Source organism: Schistocerca nitens, chromosome 3 (genome assembly GCF_023898315.1).
Source record: "Schistocerca nitens isolate TAMUIC-IGC-003100 chromosome 3, iqSchNite1.1, whole genome shotgun sequence".
NCBI lineage: Eukaryota > Metazoa > Arthropoda > Insecta > Orthoptera > Acrididae > Schistocerca > Schistocerca nitens.
This window is the reverse complement of record NC_064616.1, coordinates 409,900,610-409,924,110: the sequence shown is the minus strand read 5'-3', so window position 1 is coordinate 409,924,110 and position 23,501 is coordinate 409,900,610. Positions and strand designations below refer to the sequence as shown.

At 40.9% G+C, this 23,501-nt stretch overlaps 1 protein-coding gene across 3 annotated transcripts in view; it reads right to left on the bottom strand.

Moving 5' to 3' along the window:
• Nucleotides 1-759: 759 nt before the first annotated feature.
• The window catches only part of LOC126249614 (glycine receptor subunit alpha-2-like), a 477,560-nt gene continuing 454,818 nt past the window's right edge, over nucleotides 760-23,501 (bottom strand). For all 3 annotated transcript variants that reach the window (XM_049951280.1, XM_049951283.1, XM_049951282.1), the window contains one exon: nucleotides 760-3,592. In XM_049951280.1, coding sequence (XP_049807237.1) covers nucleotides 3,422-3,592 — 171 coding nt within the window. In that variant the 3' untranslated portion in view covers nucleotides 760-3,421. The remainder of the gene's footprint in view (nucleotides 3,593-23,501) is intronic.

Here is a 23,501-nt window from a genome sequence, read left to right as displayed (position 1 = left end):
ATATTGTGGAAAAAAAGACTTGAAAGTAAATGATATTAATATAGTGACTTGTGGTAAAGGTTAATTTGTTAACTGTGAAATAAATTAAATGTTCAGTGTTGCAGCCGATATCATTTGTACGGTCTTGGAGGACTATTATCTTGGAACACTTCTGTATGGAGTCCAAATCTCAAACAGGAAATTTTATCACCATCACTATATTTATCTTTCCAGAAATTCTGAAAGTATGTTTATATACTTTGGATAAGATGTTTATTTATGTAGAAATTATTGAGGAGGGATAAAGGTGAAGGAGTACACTGTTATTTGAAAGTAAATACTTCTCTATTGCAAATACTGACAACCAATAATTTGAGCCTGTTCAATTTCTTTGAAGCACGTGTGATATTTGTTTGAAGTTACAATTAGTCCAGTAAAAGTAAAGATACAAAGAGAAGAGAAGAATATGTGTGGCTTATTTAAACTGTGTAAATGCTTTTGTGCATTGCATTGAACCATGACATCACATTGCGTAAAAGGATGGGAATTAATTATGTTGTGACTGGGACTCAGTGAATTATGTTAGGATATGGAATGCAGCTCATGTGTGTTGAAGAAAAGACTTGGTTGCCACCAAACTGTTATTTATAGTCCTTTATCTGATGGAGGGAAATTGTGTGTACAGAATGCAAATTTTATAAATTATTTGTAGTTACAAGCAACAGTTAAAAATGAAGGCCATTAATAATTTAAAGCATTTCTATTCATGTACATGTTTACACAGAAATTTTTATAACAAGTCATTTTTATAAGCAGTAAACTGGAAACATTTATTCAAGTTAAAAACTCTATATAACTTGCAGACAGTTTCAGTAGTATTTAAGAATATTTTTCATTACAATTTTTTTTAACATCCTTCACCTTATGTGGTGTTGAGAGTTCTGTGTTGTCAAGTGTCAGAATATTTTTTTTTATTGGCAACTGAGAGAACTGAATACAGTTCTGTACTGAACAAATGCAAAAGAAAACATTAAATTAGTTACTCTTGTCTGATTTTTCAAACTTACAAAATATGGTGACTGAGATGTAATCACTTTAATGCTTCTGCTGCAAGTACTTTGGTCATTCAAAATATGAAGATCACTTATGAATAATGACACTTCCGTTGCATTAACATTTACTGCAAAATTAGAAAAAAAATACTCAGGAACATTGTGTAAATTTTTAGAATGTGCATTATTACAACTCATTTTAAAGACATTTCAATGATAGAAAAAGTAGAGTTCATTTTAAAATTAAGCAAAATTCGCACACAATTATTGGAAAAATCCATACACACTGCCAGTCACATAGCATACTTTAAGATAAAAAATTCACTAACTGACATGTAACACGATTTAAATATTTATACTTGGTATCACATTTTACAACAAAAGTTTTATATGACAAGGAAATTGCTCAATTTTTGTGCTTGTAAAACAATATTGATTTGGATAGACTTGGATTTCCTGTTGTCTGTGGCCTTAATACTATGTCTTGACTGGGATTCAGCCTTCCCAGGAGTTAAACTACTGCTGCTTTTCTGTCTGAGTGCTTTAGCTGAATCAGATATGTTTGTATAGGACTAGATAAAAGAGAAACATATATGGCTATGAGATCAATAACAGGCAATTTTCAGTATGGGTCACACAATCTATATGCTCTGTAAAACTGAAGTAACATTTTAGATTCAAGTATATGACTATTTTGCTGTACCACACTGTACCGCATTCACTTACATGTCCATTAAAATCAAGGTGATCTAAGGAACTGTATTCTAATACCAAATATGTTTTGTCAACCAATGCATTTTTCTAATGTGAAATATGAGCTCCAGGGAATGATGAATGGAATTTTCACATTCATGTTACCTTACAGATAGCTTTAGTTTATTTATTAAGCAATACACAGACAATGTATTTACCAAACACATTTTTCCAATGTTATAATTTTCACTCAGTGCTTTCTGTACAATATTTATGACACACTATCAACATGTACTGAAAACAATTCTACCTTACTAACATTTTAATCTGAAGATTTATATTCACATAACAACTTATTCACATCTTTTGCTTACGAATGTATGGACTGGTTGATGTCCCATTCACATCTGTAATAGTAGCATCCATGACTCTTTTGTCCTTCCAAACCTAACTCTGGAGGAAGGACTGTCTTAAACACAAGTTATTTATTCACTTTCCTTTTTGATTACCAGCACACAAAAGGTGATGAAATTTCTTGATGATTTATTTTTTTATGAAATACAGTAAAACCTTGATGTCTATCATAAAGGCATCAGTCAGTCAAAATGTTCTGTCTCTCTGTGATTTAATGAGTATTTATTAGTGATTGATGAAAATGGTCACCATGAGCAGAATTTGGAAATACTCATAAGATTTTTTATTATCGTTGAATCACCTATGCAACATTATACAAAATTGTTCCAAAATGTTCTCCCTCTTTTTGATTTAGATAATTCCACTAATAACTGGGGAGAATAATCTGTCTATGACAATGCTGGAAATACTAAATAAGATTTTTTCACCAGGAAATTTTATATTAAAAATTCTCCTTGCGCAGCATAAATATTTTTAAACATACATAAACAAGAAGACACACCAAACAACAAAATTTTGGAATGATTTTTGTGACATTAATTGCAATTGTAAATTGCAAACAGTTACCTATAGGGCCTATAACACTTGTAGCATGTGGCATTGTACAGACTGCTACTATACAATAAATTTATGAACTCTTTTTCATGTAGCTTCTTAGGAACTTAGTATTAAACATCCCATTTTTTCTTTAAATTATGACATTTAGCTCCATTTATCCACTAAAATGGTCATTATAACTATTGTACCAGAGAACACTTATATTCCAACTATATTTTAACATTTTATTTATGGAAGTTTTTGTCTCTCAAATACAGTTTCATTCCATCATGTGCATTCTAGTAATCTGTACTAACATTCACATATAGCTAGTTGTGCATTTTTATGAGTTCTGATTTATGTTATGAAGATATCTGTCACATAGCACCAGTATTAGCAAAAGTTAGTTGCGACAGAAAATTCTTGCAATCTCTGTGGTTAGTACAGGATTTACAAAAAGCATATTTGGTTGTACCACTGCATTGCAGTTCTTGTGATTGAACTAACCTCAGATTATACATTCATTAATTATTCATCTGATGTCTTGCAATTACATTTACTCACATTAACCAGACTGAAATTGAAGAAAAATTACTATTTGCAGTGCCAGAGCAGAAAGTTACTTCCATGTATAAATAGAAGCTTCTAAAAAATTTCTGACACTACATGATATGCACATTAGCTCTTTCCATTTTTTAGAGACTTTCTTTAACAAATCATATTTTAAACTGAAAATCGATAGACAGTTACAAGAACTCAGCAAACATAACCCAGTAAGTGCAATTTAAAATTGCAAACAGCAGAGGGAAAAATACTCGTGAGAATCGATCAATGTTGATGGCTCTAGCTCTGTTTCTTTGAGCTGGAGATGGTCTTGGAGGTGCAGGTGGTTGCCCAGTCAAAAGCCGGGCATTCTCCTGTAACAAAAATGACCCTTTTGTTGAAATAACACTGTTAGCAAAATTTCAGAGAAAGAAATTGACTATTTTCTGTCATTCCCACTATTTTTTATAAGCTGCCGGCCGGAATGGCCGTGCGGTTCTAGGCGCTTCAGTCTGGAACCGAGCGATCGCTACAGTCGCAGGTTCGAATCCTGCCTCGGGCATGGATGTGTGTGATGTCCTTAGGTTAGTTAGGTTTAATTAGTTCTAAGTTCTAGGCGACTGATGACCTGAGAAGTTAAGTCGCATAGTGCTCAGAGCCATTTGAACCATTTTTTTATAAGCTGTTTACTAAATGCCAAGTGAAGGGAACTTTGAAGATCATGGGAAAGTTTTGCTGCCCTGCTTGTAGCTCTCATGTCAGAATAGGTGCAGATAATGTTCTACTTTTCATACACAAGTGGCAGCAAACTGGTGAGCTAGTAGCATAGTACATAACTAATGATGTTCATTTATATATCACAGATTCCATCGAAGAACAATATGGTGTATTGCTTGCACCTGAAATCAGTAAGCACTAAGGGAGAGGCTGCAAACGTATTTTTCTTTCTCTTTCTGTTTAAGAATGAATTAGTTGCCAAAGCTATGGTAAGTCAATGTGACTTTCTTGTACTACTTTTCTCTTCACTGGATATATTTAGATATTTGTACTTGTTCAATTTTCTTGATATAGTTAAAGCAGCTGTCGAGAATGAACAAGAAACTGAATTTGGCAGAATCTCTTATAATCTCATGAAATCGCTTGGATTTATAGTGCAGCAGTTTTGAGACAGTTGCTGTATTTCTAAAGGCTCATAATTTCAGTTCTGTCATAACCAGATTATTTAATATACTAAACTTTCCAGAAAACTGTGGAGTGACAAAGGAGAATCTGATCAGTGTATCAAGGATAACACATAATAGTTCTCTTCTGAGTTCTATGTTTGCATGATAATGCTCAGATGCAATGGAACCTGGTAATACTGATTGTATATGTTGCAAATCTTCTTTTTTGTCATCATTTTCATGGTCTGCTAATGATGAATAATTGCCCATCCATGGCTTTTCAGTTATTGTATGTTTAATTTTGTGGTGAGGTGGTTGTCTTATTATCAGAGATGTCAATTATCCTAAGGGAGGAAACTATTGTGTGCCATGTGCATCATTCATTTAAATGTTGCTCTTCAGAGATGGAGATGGAGATGGCTAATGGCTCAAACCTTGCCTAGACAAGTATGAAGAGCCTCCTTACATCTTAACTGAGACTTTCTTAGAGGCTTGAAAAACCCCAAAAAAAACCTTGGTCAGAATGAGGATGTTGGAGGTCATACTCATCAGTGTCTCTTACTGCTCCCTTGTATTCTAAAACTTCTGATAACTTTATTAACTACAACTCAGAGTATAACAACAGCAAGGCCTTGGACCCAGCTCCCCATGTGCTTAGAGAAAAGTGGAAGTTAAAAATAAAGTTAGATTAACAAATTGCAAAGATTGACCAGGAAGATGGATATGGGAATTGTGGTGTCACCGCCAGACACCACACTTGCTAGGTGGTAGCCTTTAAATCGGCCGCAGTCCGTTAGTAGACGTCGGACCCGCGTGTCGCCACTGTCAGTGATTGCAGACCGAGCACCGCCACACGGCAGGTCTAGTCTAGAGAGACTCCCTAGCATTCACCCCAGTTGTACAGCTGACATTGCTAGCAATGCTACATTGTCTACCTACGCTCTCATTTGCAGAGACGACAGTTTAGCATAGCCTTCAGCTACGTCATTTGCTATGACCTAGCAAGGCGCCATATTCAGTCACTATCATTACTAATGTATTCTGAACAGACAATATTGTGACTAAAGTACCGTCAAGAGCGACGTTCATCATTAATGGATTAAAGTTACGTATCAAACTAATTACGTCCTCTTTCTGAATTCTAATTCCTTGTCATGTTCCAGACCTCATGTCAGTATAGTTCTTCCCTCCTCATGCCAGCCTGCGTGAGATAAAACGCGTGCATCTCAGCCTCCTCTAGTAACACGGTGTTGGCTCTTCTGCCAACACAACAGGAATGTCAGAACCATGGTGTGAACCTAGAACAGATTGTTTGGAATACTACTGTGGTGCTATGTAGGATTGAGGTTAACAACAACTGTGGTTCTTCCAAGTTTGTTAGTAAATATAACCTTACAAAATTTTCAGACAACTTGTATTCTCTCATCTTAATACACTGCCAGAAAAAAAATAAAATAAAAGAAAAAATAAAAAAAATAGTACACTTGGAAAGGACACATCAATTTTGATCTGATGATGGCATATGCCACCTTGGGGATAGTAGATGTACCAATAGTGGTTTCAACATTGTCCACCAACAGATAACATAGTGACATAGCTACAAGAGTGTCTCATGTGTCTAACCATCAATAGGAAATGCTTACAGCCAGATGGCTAAGTGTGGTGCAAAAATATGAAGCAAGCAGGCAACCTTGGCACAGGGATGCACTTGTGCTTGCCACAGCCAACTGAGCGAGTTTGAAAATGGTCAAATTGTAGCCTTCCAAGTGGCAGGATAGTCCCATTGGAGAATTGTCACACAAGTTAGAGGCACTGCATAAATTGTGCGGTGACGTTGACAACAGTGGCCGTGTGAACAATCCTACACCTCTAGATGTGGTTCTGGATGTCCACGCAACACAGACAACTGCCAGGGTTGTCGTACTGTAAGGGCAGCAGTGACAGATAGTACAGCTACCACAGCACAGATAAAAGGGCTTGTGAGTCCAGACATGTCAACATGAACTGTTGCAAACTGGTTATTAACAATGGAACCACGAGTAAGCACAGCTCTATCCCACCTTCCACTTGTGCCACACCATTGATGTGCACGGCTCAAATGGTGCCGTCAAAGGATCACTAGGAAGATGGAATGGTGCACCATGGTCTTCAGCGATGAAAGCAGATTCTGCCTGCATGCAGAAGATGGTTCTTGGTACATATGATGTAGACCTGTCGAGGGCTGTTTTATAGAGTGCATTTGTCCAAGGCACACTGGCCCAAGCCCAGGCCTTATGGTCTGGAATATGACAAGCTGCAACTCTCATTCACTTTTGGTGTTTCTGTGGGGGGGACAATAACCAGCACTCAGTACACGCAGAACACTGTTATACCAATTCTCTTGCTGTTCTTGCAACAGAAAAGTGATGTGTTGTTCCAGCAGCATAATTCTCATCCACACACTGCCTGTGAAACTCAACATGCTCTGCCAGATGTGTGGAAACTTCTCTGGCCAGCACAATTACTGGACTTGTCTGAAATCAAGCAGGTGTGGGATACGGTGTGACGATAAGGGTCTCGTGTGAGTCATCAACTAAAAACCTTACAGAACTACATGAACAGGTCAAGCAGGCTTGGTGTAATGTATCCCAGGACAATATTTGCCATCTGTATGGTTGACAGGATGCCAGAGTTGGTGTCTGCATTGCTGCCTGTGGAGGCTAACCCACATTCTAATATGGGTGTTTCAGCATGGACTGATACCTGGTACCTCAGAATCTCTTGCGCTATTGATCTGTAAATGTGATAATTTCATATACTGCATATGTGCTAACTTTTTCTTCCAGCAGTGTAGAACTCTCATTTTCTGTACTAAAAGCTTCAGTTCTGAAAGGGAATTTGTAATATTTTAGCTTAACGGGTTAAAAGAGTATCAGCAGGCTTATTTTAAAGCCATTTGTTTACTGTTCTGTGGAACATCATACCAGTCACATTGTAGCCCCACCGTGAATGCTGTTCTCAATAATGAGATGAGTTAGTTGATGATTGTAAGCTGCTGTAAATTGTCCTAATGACTGTCAAATGATTGAGAACTGTGGTGAATGGGTGCTTTGGGAGAGAAAGAGAGCAACTGAGACTTGTGTGCCAGAGATACCAAAGGTACCTGCCCTCTCCTGTGGATCATGTCTCCTCTACAGGAAGTGTGGGATCTGTCACTACTTGTCCACTTGACTATCAGTGGCATGCCAGTGCTAAGGCTATGTGCTCTGTATAGGGGAGACAGGAAGTAGGGAGGATTCAGGATGTTATACCAATTCCTCAACCAACAAGATCGAGGTGCTGTCTTTCACTGAAACTGAAACAGAGCCAATGAGACTCACTTCACCTGTTGAGAAACGTACTGTGGCTTGTGTCAGAAGTGGGCAAATGCAGAAGGATAGGGGTTTATTAATCATCAGCAGTTGAAAAGTATGGCAAATATTGGTAACCCTTAGGAAAATGGCAGGAAGGAATGAGAAGGAACTACAGGTGCACTTAGTATGTATGTCTGGGGCCTCATTCAATGTGTTGAAGTGGCTATTCCAGCAGCTGTTGAGGTACACACTGGAACAAATGATACTTGTCATGTGGGCTTGGAGATCACATTTGGATCAGTCCAGTAAAGGCAGAGAAGAGAAGGCCAGCTATGCACAGTGGAGTTTCAATTAAACTCACAATTTGCAGCATTGTCCCCAGGACTGATCATGGCCCCCTTGTTCCTAGTTGAGTGGAAGGATTGAACCAGAGACTTTGAAGGTTTTGTGACAAGCGAGGCTGTGACTACCTTTAGTTGCACGGTAGGGGTGAGAACTGTAGGGTCCACCCAAATGGGTCAGGTGTACACATGTCAGAAGCTGCTACACAGGTGGCTGACTGTTTTTTTTTTTTTTTTTTTTTTTTTACATCAACTCTTCATCCAGTCCAGATAACAATAGCTGTAGGGGACCTGGAAGTGTCAGTACAAAATCCAAAGAAATGACTCCTATATGCAGGAGGATTAAAATCACAGTGATTAACTGCCAATGCATTCACAAAAAAGTTCCCAAGTTTGAAGTGCTCCTAAAAAGCTATTGAGCTTACATTATACTAGGCACGGAAAGCTGGTTTGCAGTGAGATATCATTAAATGTGGAGAATTGTGACAGATTTTCAGAAAATTTTCCCATTCATTTTACTTCCATGCTTCATGAAACTTTAAATACATCATGCAACACTGTGTTATAATGTACTTGGGCTCAGTTTTTGAAAAATTTTGGTTAAGAACGTATCTGTGGTTTTAAAGACAGCTGATTGTGCTTTAATCTTCCTCTAGTGCATTATGTAAGTTGAATGGGGCAGAGATTTTGCTTTTTGCCGCTTTTGGGGAAATAACACTACAGGGTATAGAAAGTAGAAAAATTGTTAGGTGTAGGCTATCATACACAAAGTTTTCCTGGTTTATGTTAACAACAGGACATTTTCTCAAAAGGAGAGAATTTTAATGCACTGTAACATGAAAAAATACCATGCTAACTTCCACTTATAGAACTTTTGTTGTTGTCAATGTTCTCTGACAATGCCGGGAACAGAAATCTTCCTCTTCTTATGCCTTGATACACATCAGTTCCCCATACAATGTTATTGTACAGAACATCCTGGATACCAGAAGCCTGAGAAAAATGGAACATTGTCACTTCTTCCCTTCCTTTTTTCTTAGAAAATTTACTTTAATTGTCTTATACTGTGGTGTTCTGATTATCTATTCTCCATAAAGTTTTGTATTTTGATTCATCTCTGTTTTCAATATATGGCATTAGCATCTACCTGATTTTGATGAGTAAGGCTGAAAAATAGCACATTAACTCACAAGGAGAAATTCACCACCATGCAGATGCTTATGTCCAGATACTTTTTACGAGTGGTACGGCTTCTATTCATTTGTGGTCTGTGGTATAATGGAACAGTAGCAGGTGTCTTTGGCTATTTTAAATTCAATAGTTACATTTATCTGTATCAGTTCCAACTCACACCAGTGCTCATTCCTCTTCAAATCACCATAGCCTATTCATGTCACAATCCTTCTATATACCGTAACCTATATCTAAATACACACTCACAAACCATTGTACAGTTCATGGTATGGACTATGTCATAGCAGTAGAATTGATTTCTTTGTTCCTATTCCATGCACATGAGTAAAGATAGAGTACTAACAAATGTCTGTATGCCTCTGCATCCACCCTGATATCATCTATGATCCCTACACCACATATAGGACTTTTAATGGTCAAGGAAGCCTTGCTGCTACACCTTTAATATATGAGGACTGCACAAAGAAATTCAGGGACATAACACCCACAATTCATCGATACTGAAGGACTGTTTATAAATATCTCCTTGTACATATCTTAATCTCCTTTATCGTAATCCTGTGATCACTACCCTAGAAATATGACAGTGTAATGGTGTCACAGTATTTTTACACAGTATTGTGTTTTGTGAGACATGCATAATCTTTTTTTCAGATGGGGTGTACCTCCATAGTATGATTCTAACAGTGTCATAGAGATTCCAATACACTATTCATTGAATCATTTACACTGGTGCAGCAGCCTGACTCCTCTGCCCACAGTTCAGAGCTACTGCAAGAGTAGGAAAAGATTCTGGGTTTAATCACAGCATTATTAATTTTTCTCCCACACTCTATTCAAGACAGATCTGACCCTGATATGGTACCCCATCTAGAGCAGAGTATATCCACATGAGCAACACACATATGCATAGTGGTAGTTGTTTGTTTAGAAGTAGTCCTAGTACTTACAACTTATCTGATTACTGTACATCAGGCGCCAGATAACCAACAAGTACAAGCTAGACCAAATCAGTATTGATGTTTCCATCAACAACAGCAGTCATCTTAGTGCCTCTTACACTTCAGTCCGAATTGTAATGCCAATGGGATTTGCGGCCACTCGCCACCTACACTGTCACTTATTAGTGGGTGGATTACACCCCCTTAAAAACCCATGCAAATGTATTTGCAGGTCACTACCAGTCCCACCACAGGTCTACCTGCCTTCTTCCAGATAATGCCACAAGCCACTGTACAGTGCCTGGCAGAGGGTACATCACACCAATATTATCGATAATGCTTCCATCCTCTCTCAACCGCTGATTGAGTAAACTGAGTAAAAAAAAAAATTATTGTCTGTATACTTCCCTATGTACCCTGATACACCCTTACATTTCCAGGAGAAATACATTGTCTTTTCCAGAGATTTTGTTTTTCCGTTACATATTTGAACGGAGTATGCCAGCCTGTATGATACTAGCACCATCCATAGTGGAAGTATTGAGATGGAAACGTGCTATTTGTGATTTTGGTCACTCATCCATTCTAAGATATTAACAAAAGTTCAATGCAAGCTTGTATACCTACTCTGACACGTTTTGGATACAATAAATTTGGAATTCAAAACATACTAAAAACAATCATTTGTGAAATACTGACGTATAGTTTCCCGATGTCTGTGAGGGCTAGATTTTTCTAGAAACATCCCCCAGGCTGTGGCTAAGCCATGTCTCTGCAATATCCTTTCTTCCAGGAGTTCTAGTTCTGCAAGGTTCGCAGGAGAGCTTCTGTGAAGTTTGGAAGGTAGGAGACGAGGTACTGGCGGAATTAAAGCTGTGAGGATGGGGCGTGAGTCGTGCTTGGGTAACTGAGTTGGTAGAGCACTTGCCTGCGAAAGGCAAAGGTCCCCAGTTCGAATCTCGGTCCGGCACACAGTTTTAATCTGCCAGGAAGTTTCTTTAATATTGTTGCACTTATACCATCAATGCCTGCAGAGTTGGAACTTTTTAGTCCTTTCATTGCTTTAGCTACTTCATCTTGTGAAACAGAACCAATGTACATTGATCCTCTACATGCACTTATTTTACATTTATTTGCCTGGGTGCTCTTAAATTTTTATTGTAACGTACTATCAGAACCACCTGTGAAAAATTGTTAAATGTGTTGGCTACTTCTAAGGGGTTTGTTTCTCTTTTATTTTTTTGTGAGAGTGTAATATTTTTGCAAGATTGTCTGTATTCTCCAGATTCTTTTTTTTTATAACACTCCACATAGCCTTTGATTTATTAGCTGAATTATAGATGTATTCATCATTGTGCATTTTTTGCTGCATTTATGACATTTCTTAATATTTTGGAGTATTTTTTATAGTATGTACATACTTCAGGCGAGGAAATTTTTGAGTTACATATTTCATGAAGTAGGTAGTCTTTTCTTCTGTCATGAAACTCTTATTCCCCTTGTGATCCAGCTGTTTGTTCTAGAGTTGCCCCATATGGTTACAGTTTTCAGTGGGAATGCAATTTGAAAGAAATTGATTAATGCAGCAATGAAAGTAGAAATTTTCGTTTATATCGTTCATTTTCACATCTTCTGACCATTTTTCTTTCTGTAATAAAAAGCTGCTGAAGTAGCACATTATCCTGATTATAACTTCTACACGTGATTCTTAAAGACATGCTGTTATGTTTAATATTTGAGCAAGATGGTCACTAAAGCCTGCACTGAACATTTTTACTTAAGTCTTGTGTAGCCTAAACTGTTCTTGTCTATAAATTGATCTAGAGCTGTTTGGCAAGTTTCTGTTACGGTACTCGGGTAGTAGCTCATACTTCAGCCTTTAAATTATAGGATGTTGCAAGGTTCAAAAGGGTCTCTCTATTTCCATGATTTGTGAGGAAATCGATATTGAAGTCACCACAGATTATCAAATCACAACCAATTTTATTTACTTTATTTAGTAATGACTCCATTCTGTTTAAGAAAGGTTCAAAATTTCCAGATGGTGATCGGTAAACAGTAATTTTTATAGCTGCAATTTTTATAGTTGCAATTTCATAATCCTTTTCGACATTTGTTCTAGTTAAGTCAGGTAGGGTAATAAAATCTACATTTTCCTTTGTGTAGATCGCCACCCCACCCTGCTTCCTGTTTTTCCTGCAGTAGTAAGAAGCCAAAATGAATTTGTTTATCTTCGTATCCTCGGTTAAGCCAGTCCTCAGAAATGCATAACACTGACATATCTTCATGCTCATCTGTTAACAGTACGTTAATTTCATCGATCGTATTACGCAAGGACTGCACATTATGGTGAAAAATATTTAGATCGGGCGTATTCACGATTTGATAATTGGGAGTCATATTTACAGCACCACATACCTTTAGTTTAAATTAGGATCGTCAGTAGTGTTGTATTTTCGTTCTTCTTCCTTGTTAATTTTGTTTTCCTCGCCGTTGTTGGAAGGATGTACAGGAAACTGACAGATTCTTCTATTCCTTAGAAGTCTTTCCTTAATTATTTCACTACCACAATCACAAGCAAACCTTTTCCCTTCATAGTTCAAATGCATTCCATGCTTCGTGTACCGATTTCGATGCAGCTTACTTATATCCAGTACATCGCGCTTAGCGTATTGTGAACACAGTTTCCTTATTTTAATGTTTGTTTTCCGAATTTATTTGTTTACACACGAACTAAAAATTAGTGTGGTAACTACTGCGCTTCTGCGTTTGTTACTTGTAAAAAAATTTGTAGCGTTTTCACGCAAACCTCTGCTTCATTTTTTGCCACATCGTTTGATCCCATTATACAGACGATAAAGTCATTTTACTGCATAAATTTCATCTGAGAGTTAGTGTGTGCAACATTTCAACATCCCGCCTTGGTTTCGCTACACTACGGTTGTCATTGCTATGTCGCGATTTTTCTCACAGCACATGCTGGATAGATTTCAGCCATGACTGTCTGTTAGTAATAGTACATTACTCTTTTCTCCTTATTATCTGTGTTCGTTGTTGAGATTTTTTGCAAAAAAACACTATTCATTTCCAGGTCACTGATTTTTACAAGTTCACAATCATTTGGAGAGTCGTTATCACTGTCATTTGTTACCAAAACATGATATTTGTTTTTATCGGTAAAATAACAGTCTTAGCAGAGTTTGTTGTTCTCTTTGCAGTTGGAAAACTATCTTTATACGACACCTTCATCCACTCCGACGATTTATTACGTTTAACTTGCATCACTTCACTTAGTGTTGGCTCGATGGTAGATCCTGATTTTCTTTCTTGAGTGGATCAATATCGTCTTAAAGCACTGACTATGAATTGTAAGTTTGCGATTCTTTCTTTTAGCGTTGTTATTTCAGCGTTACAATTCTTACAAACTCTCTTTTTAGAATCACACACTTCTACACTCGCGGTCATCTTGTCAGCAGCCAACCCTAACAGACATTTGGAAATTGTTACACACACCTGTTTGCATTGCTCTGCTGGATGAATGGATATTTTCATTCATCATAAGCAAATTACATTTCACAATCAGGAGGCAGTCTATATGCAAGCATATGGCATAGAAAACTATAGTTTTAATGGACCGTTTGTTAATGGTGGGAGGGAGTGCCACACTCAGCATCATTGTACATAAATAACCATGACAAACCCATGAAGGACCTTTGGGAACTATGTTTCACACATCTAATTCCATTGTTTCACTGGATGACTGGGTATTTTGAGTGTAAGCGAATTACATTTTGAAATCATACCTGCATGTACATGGCATGGCAAACAGTAGTTTTTATGAACCATTTGTTAATGATAGTGGTGGTGGTGGTGGGATGGGAGTACTACACACAGTATCACTGTACTTAAATAGCCTTCACAAATGTTTGAAAACTGTGCGACTGTGTTCCACAAATAACTGTTTTTTGTATCAGGTTACCTTCCATCCAGAAGGCTGTTGCACTCAGCGACTGTTATATTGACTCGTAAATAATAGATTTCAGCTATCAGTAGTCCATTTTAAAGTTTATTGGCAGATCTAGATTTCAGCTAGAAACTGGCCATTCTCAATGCTAAGAATACAAGGGGTACTGTTATGTAGCTGATCTGCAAAGCAAAAGTGTCATGTCAATGCTGCTAGAATAATGTAGGTTGGCATACCCCATTCGAACATGTAATGGACAAAAAAATATCTGAGAAAGGCGACATATTTCTCCTGGAATCATAAGGGTATATTAGAGTGCACAGGGAGGTATATAGGCAATCTTTATTTTTTACTTGACAAGAGTGTGAGAGGGAGATGGAAGGATAATCGATAATATTGGTGCGATGTACCCCCCACGGAGTTTGGTGGCCAGCGGAAGTGTTTAAACTCAGAAGAGTATTCCTGGAGCCACTCTGTAACAATTCTGGACATGTGGGGTGTCGCATTGTCCTGCTGGAATTGCCCAACTCCGTCGGAATGCACAATGGACATGAATGGATGCAAGCGATCAGACAGGATGCATAAGTACATGTCACCTGTCAGAGTCATATCTAGGCGTATTAGGGGTCCCATATCACTCCAACTACACCCACCCCACATCATTACAGTCTCCACCAGTTTGAACAGTCCCCTACTGACATGCAGAGTCCATGGATTCCTAAGGTTGTCTCCATAGCAGCACACGTCCATCCGCTCGATACAATTTGAAACGAGACTCGTCCGACCAGGCAACATGTTTCCAGTCATCAATAGTCCGATATCGGTGTCGATGGGCCCAGGCGAGGCATATAGCTCTGTGTCGTGCAGTCATCTCTGAAAGCCCATATCGATGATGTTTCGTTGAATGGTTCGCACGCTGACGCTTGTTGATGGCCCAGCAATGAAATCTACAGCAATTTGCGGAAGGGTTGCTCTTCCGTCACGCTGAACGACTCTCTTCAGTCGTCGTCGGCCCCTTCCTTGCAGGATATTTTTCCAGCCGTAGCGATGTCGGAGATTTGATGTTTTATCGGATTCCTGATATTCACGTTACAGTCGTGAAATGGTCATACGGGAAAATCCCCACTTCATCGCTACCTCGAAGATGCTGTGTCCTTTTTTTTCCAAATAGTGCTCGCCTTTGGCGATCTTTTCTTCTGGAATGGCAAAGTGTGAGAACTGGTTTCACTTTATTGTGTATTCGCTTGCAAAGGGACTGGGCTGTCTGGATCCTTGAGTCCTTTGAAGGTGCTGGTTAGGTAGTCGTACGAGTGATTGACAGTAACTATTTACATGTAAAACACCGAATAACTGAAGATGGCATCATCTTCGATGGTCCTGTGGGGATGCATTAATGGCTCGAGGCACCTTGTATTTGTGCCAGTGTTGTGGTAGGGCTGGCCTACATTCGCAAGTTGGTGGACATTTCCCTGATACTCGTCTAATTTGTGAAAAAGACGAGTTGCTTGGTCTTTTATCTTCTCAGCGGCGTATTTTTCTACAGTCAGCTTGTGTGTTTCTCTCGTCCTGGCCCACCGTGGGGCGCCTAGGCTCCACATCAAAAACCTGTTTTGTAGTGGTTACAAACTGTGTATATTAGAGTCATACGTTGTTTCCCAAGATGTCGAACCGTACAGCAGGGAAGGTTGTACCGTTGATCTATAGAGTTTTTAATTTCGTTGACGGGTTTAGATTCATGCTCGTGAAAAACAGCGTGAGTGCCCGGAGCATCTTCATAGTATTCAGTTTTCTATCTTGTATGTATGGGGGTAAGAGTCATCCCTTTATCCAGTATCTCTCCTAGATATTTCGTCGCCGTAGTCCAGGGTATTGGCTGTCCATTCATGGCAAGTCGCGTCCTTAGTTCCGGCCGTTTCTTCGTAAACAGTACTGCTGCAGTTAGACTATAACACCACATTCAAACTCACTTAAATCTTGATAACCTGCCATTTTTGCAGCAGTAACCGATCTAACAACTGCGCCACTGCGCCAGATACTTGTTGTCTTATATACACCATGTGATCAAAAGTATCCGGACACCTGGCTGAAAATGACTTACAAGTTCGTGGCGACCTCCATCGGTAATGCTGGAATTCAATATGGTGTTGGCCCACCCTTAGCCTTGATGACAGCTTCCACTCTCGCAGGCATACTTTCAATCAGGTGCTGGAAGGTTTCTTGGGGAATGGCAGCCCATTCTTCATGGAGTGCTGCACAGAGGTCGGTCGGTGAGGCCTGGCACGAAGTCGGCGTTCCAAAACATCTCAAAGGTGTTATATAGGATTCAAGACAGGACTCCGTGCAGGCTAATCAATTACAGGGATGTTATTGTCATGTAACCACTCCGCCATAGGCCGTACATTATGGATAGGTGTTCGATCGTGTTGAAAGATGCAGTCGCCATCCCCGAATTTCTCTTCAACAGTGGGAAGCAAGAAGGTGCTTAAAACATCAATGTAGACCTGTGCTGTGATACTGCTACCCAAAACAACAAGGGGTGCAAGCCCCTACATGAAAAACACGACCACACCATAACACCATCGCCTCTGAATTTTACTACTGGCACTACACACGATGGCAGATGACGTTCACCGGTCATTCACCATACCCATATCCTGCCATCGGATCGCCACATTGAGTGCCGTGATTTGTCACTCCAAACAATGTTTTTCCACTGTTCAATCGTCCAATGATTACGCTCCGTAAACCAAGCGAGGTGTCGTTTGGCTTTTACCGGCGTAATGTATGGCTTATGAGCAGCCGCTCGACCATGAAATCCAAGTTTTCTCACACCCCGCCTAACTGTCATAGTACTTGCGGTGGATCCTGATGAAATTTGGAATTCCTGTGTGATGTTCTGGATAGATGTCTGCCTATTACACATTACGGCTCGTTTCAACTGTCGGCGGTCTCTGTCAGTCAAGAGACGAGGTCGGCCTGTACGCTTTCGTGCTGAACGTGTCCCTTCACGTTTCCACTTCACTATCACATCGGAAACAATGGGCCTAGGGACGTTTAGGAGTGTGGAAATCTCGCGTACAGACGTATGACACAACTGACACCCAATCACCTGACCACTTTCGAAGTCCTTGAGTTCAGCGGAGAGCCCCATTCTGCTCTCTCACGATGTCTAATGACTACTGAGATCGGTGATATGGAGTACCTGGCAGTCGGTGGCGGCACAATGCACCTAATATGGGAAACGTATGTTTTGGGGGTGTCCGGATACTTTTAATCATATAGTATAGGCGTTGCCGACGGCAGCGCCGTATTCTGCCCGTTTACATATCTCAGTATTTGAATACGCATACCTATACCAGTTTCTTTGGCGTTTCGTTGTATAAAATGTGTGTGAATGATATTTTGAGGGGCTACAATTTTTTTTTTTAAATTCTCTTATTCTGATATTGCATTCTCACACCAATTCTTATATTTTATTCACGTGTTTATTCTTCAGGAAGATTTGGTGCATTCACTTGGGTGATACCGAGCATAGAAACATTCGAAATACAGATATTGCAAACACCACGAGCATCGCGCGAAGGCAGGTTTGCCGTAGTGACATTTCTTCATATGAATTTCTCTCGGGAAAGAAACGTCATTAACACTGGCGAAAATTTCGCGTATTGGAAATAATTTCGCGGCAAACCATGGATAATGTATCACTTTTCCGAAAAATTGCGCTTGCAGTTGACTATGAATCAAGATATACTACAGGAATTTCACCGAGAACCATTTCAAATAATTTTCTCGTTTTTTAAAATTCAGCCATCTGTTATACAATTAGTAGACGAAAAAGGTCAACGTTATATCAATATACACTAGAAAACGTTCGTATAGTAATCTTTTACAGACATGAATATGTAAATGAAAAACAAAAATAAAAGTCATAATCAGGTTCCGAACACGGGGCGCAAAAATCAAGAAGCCGCGATGCTAACCACTGCGTTAGCGTTTCGTCTGACGATATCGAGAAGTAAAAGGCACATAAAATACCAGGAAAATAACTTAGACCGTCGTTTTTTCAGAAACGGTCGAGTATCTGCAGATAAACAGAGACATGTGTCTGCTTATTTTGACGCCTCTTCCTGTCAGCGATTTTTTTTTTTTGTGGTGGTGCTGAAGCCTGATCAATTTCGTAGATTTTTACTTCTGTAGGGAATGGAAGGGGTAAAAATTTTCTCTTTATTTATTTATTGTTCTTTCAGCTTTAGTTTGGGCACACAGAAGGGTCCTTTAACTCGCTGCTTTTGGTGTGTGTTTGAAAACGTGTGTAGAAGTGCTAAAGGACTATATGTCCTTAAATTATGGAGAATTACGTAGGGATATCATTTACGGAGGCTCAAATACTATCGCCTTCGGTACTTTATATTTGTGGTTGCGTAAGGGTTCTACCGCACCTACTGTGGTGAGTTGTGGTGTACTGTCACGTATCATGTCCAACTTCCGAAATAAGGTTCGTGCCTTCTCCTTGACCTTGTCTGAGAGGTAAGATTCGCTTAAGGCTCGATGAATGTCATGATTTCGGATCCACCATTGGGCTCCTGTGATCCATCGTAGGCATCTGCTTTGTACAACCTGTAACTTCTTGTAGTTAGTGGCACACGTAGTACCCCAAGAGGTCGTCCATACAAAATAGATGGTTCGACTGTGGCATGGTACAACTGGAGTTTCGTGCGTTGGCTGAGGTATGAGCTCTTCAGAAAGGGGAGGAGAGCTCCCAGCATTTTGAGGCCAGACGTCTTCTTCTCCATAATGTGATGACTATATAACAGTTTGGCGTCTAGATGCACTCCCAGGTATTTTACAGTTGTTGCCCAGGGGAGTGGCTGGTCTGATATCCGCAGGCGGTCATTGACGATGTGTCTCCGACGTGTGAAGACAATAACTTTGGTTTTTTCTGCATTGACCGTTATTTTGTTCATGTGGGTCCAGTGGTCCACTAAATCTAGTTGGCGCTGCATCCGTGTGACGAGGTGGTCCATTCTGGTGCCTGCAGTCAGGAGCGCTGTGTCGTCGGCATAGAAACTGGCACTAACATGTGGCACCGTCGGGAGGTCGTTAATACGAGGGCGGTTCAGAAAGTAACCTCCGATTGGTCACAGTGCGGGTTGTGGGGGGAGTAGCGACGCCATCTGTGCGTTCACGCACTCAACAGGTCAGTCGGCATCAAGCCGTGGTCGAGTGAACGTCGTACCTGCGCTAGTTTAGTTTTTGTGGCAGTTTGAAATGTGTGCTGCAATAGAAAACCCCGCCAAATGTGAAGTGCGTGCTGTCATAAGGTTTTTTACAGCCAAAGGATATTCTGCAGCAGCTATTCATCGTGAGCTTTGTGCCGTGTACGGACCAAGAGTTATGAGTGAAGGAGTTGTCCGTGAATGGGTACGTTTATTTAAAAGTGGGCGAGAAAACGTTCATGATGAAGAGAGGAGTGGTAGACCATCATTGGTGACTGACGAACTCGTTCAGACAGTTGATGCAAAAGTTCGTGAAAATCGACGTTTCTCAATGTCGGAGTTGTCTACTGGTTTTCCACAGATTTCTAAGACTCTCTTGTACGAGATAGTGACAGCAAGATTGGGTTACCGTAAGTTCTGTGCACGATGGGTGCCCAAAATTCTTACCGACCACCACAAAACTCAAAGAATGGCCTCTGCATTAGACTTTCTGTCACGTTATGAGGAGGAAGGAGAACCATTGTTAAACAGAATCGTGACCGGTGACGAAACCTGGATTAAGTACGTGAACCCTGAGACAAAAGAACAATCAAAGATGTGGGCACATTCAAATTCGCCTACCAAACCAAGAAAAGCCTCGCAAGATTTTTCTGCCAGAAAACTGATGGCAACGGTGTTTTGGGATGCCAAAGGGGTGTTGTTGGTTGAATTCATGGAACGTGGTACGACCATTAATCAAGACGTGTACTGTGAAACAATAAAAAAGTTACGACTGGCTATACAGAACAAACGCCGTGGTATGCTGACTTCCGGTATCGTTTTTTTGCACGATAACGCCCGTCCTCACTCTGCTCGCAGAACAACGGCCCTTCTTGAGTCCTTCAAGTGGGACGTTATCAACCATCCACCTTACAGCCCAGACCTGGCGCCAAGTGATTATCACCTCTTCATGCATTTGAAGAAATGGCTCGGGTCACAGCGGTTTGATGACGACGAAGAGCTCAAAGATGCGGTCACAGGCTGGCTCCAGGCACAAGCGGGTGATTTTTATGCAGAAGGAATTTCAAAGCTTGTGAAGAGATATGATAAGTGCCTCAATCGCTACGGAGACTATGTAGAAAAATAGTGCAAAGATGTAGTTGTAAGATGTATATATTAAAATATTTTTATTTAACTTGGTGTATTTTTTTAAATCAACCGGAGGTTACTTTCTGAACGGCCCTCGTATATAAATTAAACAGCAGTGGAGAGATGACCGATCCTTGTGGAAGTCCTTCAAGGACAGGCTGTGTTGTTGAATTCTTGTCATCAATGCGAACATATAATCTGCGATCCTGAAGAAAATTGTCAAGAAGTTTTAAATAGCAGTCTGGTAGGGGAGTGGTATGTCGGAGCTTGACGATCAAGATGCGTCGCCATACTTTATCGTAAGCCTTCTCTATATCGAGAAAGACTCCAATAGTATGTCGTTTCTTGTTGAAATTGTCTTGGATAGATTCCGTGATGCGCAGTAGTTGTAACTCAGCCGATAGCTTCGCCTGGAAGCCAAACTGCTCCGGTCGGATGATGTTGTGTGCCACAAGGATGTCTAGCATGCGTTTCAGTAGGACACGTTCCAGTACCTTTCCCAGCGTCGGCAGTAAACTTATGGGTCTGTAGCTGTCAGGGTGTGAGAGATCCTTGCCCGGTTTTGGTATTGGCACTACTCTGGCAATCTTCCATGCCTCTGGGAAGTATCCAGTCCTGAGGCAGCTGTTCACTATCCGGGTGAGAAGCACAACAGGCTTTCTCGGGACGTGTTCAATTCCGTATTGCTGATTCTATCTGCTCCAGGTGAGGTGTGTTTGCTATACTTGATAATCCTCCGAATTTCCTCCGGCGTTGTCAGCCGGGGCATAGTGTTAGTCGGGGCGTCCCGAATAGCTTCCCATTCCGCCGCTGTGTCCTCCTCTGCACGGTGGAGTGCATCATCTCCATCCTCCGTGGGGGGCGTAGTCATCTGTTGTTGGTATGTATCCGCATACAGCTCCGCCTTCGCCAGTGAGTCGTACAAGAGGCCATGGGGTCCTCGAATTGCCCTTTTGGGGGGCTGTTGCTGTCTGAGACTTTTAACTATTCGCCATTCATCTTTGGTGCGTAATAGAAAGTTGTCCATTTTGAGTTCCCACGTGTGTTGCTTCCACTCCTGAACCTTCCGCCGGACTTCTCAGGTTAGTCTGTGAGTTTCCCGTCTATCATCCGGATGGTGGTAACGGACCCATCGTTTCCGACAGCGATTGTGCCTTGTCTTAAGCTCCTGCAGTGGTGGTGGAAACTCGTCATAATTGACTTCTGGTTGCAGGTGCTCCGTGAGTGCTCGTTGTTTCGCACTGGTAATCTTCTTCGTGAGTACTGCGACTGCCACATCAATCGCTTCTCTGGTAGTAACAATCTGGTTTGGTCGCACATTGTTGTTGAGGTACGCTTGGAACTGCTGCCAGTCGTAAGTTCTTGTCGTCGGCAGTGGGAGTTGCAAAGTAGCCCTCTCTATGAGTCCTAACACCGGTCTGTGGTCTGACGAAAGATCATCCAGCGTCCGCAGATGGAGATTCGGGTTGATGTTCTTGATTATGGCGATGTCTAGAACATCAGTGTCTTGTGTCTGGACGTAAGGTATCCTTGTCAGTTCCCGTGGTCCATGGACGGAAACATGTAAATTCTCAGCCAGTGCAAACAACATATGTCCTTTTGGGTTAGTCTTACGGGAATTCCAGGCAACATGTTTACTATTAAGATCCCCTCCAAGGAGGATCTTGTCGTAACCCTCTGTAACGGAGTAAAGATCTTCTGGGTGGAGAGGCTTCTTTGGGCTAAGGTAAGCCGCAATACAAGTAATGTTTCCGAGCGTCGTGTGGATTGTTACTGCCGTGGCCTCTAAAGTCTGGAGTTGGGGTAAACGTTCTTGGTGGTGACGAATACATTTTTTGATCAGAACTGCGGTCCCTCCACCCCGTTGGTCCCGTCTGTCCCTCCAGTAGATGCGCATGTTCCTCAAGCGGAGGTCGGTTGACTCGCGGAGATGTGTTTCGGAGACAAATGCTACGTCTATCTTGTGGCGATGTAAGAAGTCCGTGAATTCTATTTTCTTCAGTTTCAGGCCGTTGGCATTCCAAATGCAGAAGTTAAGATTCCTCGCGTGATGCCGTCTATCCATTTAGGGTGTTTGAAAAGCTGTCAGTACGCTTTCTACAAGCGAGAGGATAGACGTCAGCTTCTGCTGGAGGGCGGTGAGTAGTTGAAGAATATCTGTTAACGCTGGTGTAAAGGTGGTCGACCAGGCAGATGACGTCTCCGTTGGTGTTGGAGTCGGCGGATGGGCATGTACTGCTTCGGAGTACGAGCGCTGTTGTCTTGTCTGTCGTAGAGTCACTCTGGGTGCTGGTTGTGGTCGAGAGGCGATTGTTTCCACAGGGAGAGGTGCCGCTTGTTGTTGGGTGGCCGGAATCGCTGCCATGGCCGAGTTCTTAAAAATTATAGGCCGTTGTGGGGTCGACTTCTTTGGCGACCTTCTAGTATATTTCCGTAGGAGTTCTTGAAATTTGGGGCAGCCACGGAAGGTCGCTGGATGTTCTTGTTCACAATTGACGCACTTTGGGGGCGCCGTCCTAGGATGGGTACAATTCGATGATTTATGGGATCCACTGCAGCGGACGCAGCGTGCTGGCATGCTGCAGTAGTTCGCTGTATGCTCGAAACGTTGGCAGTGTCGGCTGTGGACTGGTCCTTCTTTACTATTATAGGTTTCGATTATCACTCGTGTGTAGAGCAGGTATTTGACATCATATATCTTGTCACTGTCTTTTCCGGATGGGAGGGTGACTCGGTACACAGGTTGCGGTATCAATTGTTTCGTCTTCTCGTCGCGTTCCTTAAATTGGTAGACTTGTAGCACTTTGAAGCCTTTTTCCTTGAGGGCATAGTAAAGTTGTTCTTCGGTATCTTCCGCCGGAAGGCGTTTGACAACTACTTTCAGTTCCCTGTCGTCTGGTGCTTGATGTGTAAAATAGGAGAAGTTGTGGTTCGTGAAGAATTTTATTGCACGCCTTTGGTCTTCGAAGGACTCAAAGTGGTATTTGATGCGGTCCTTTTGGTA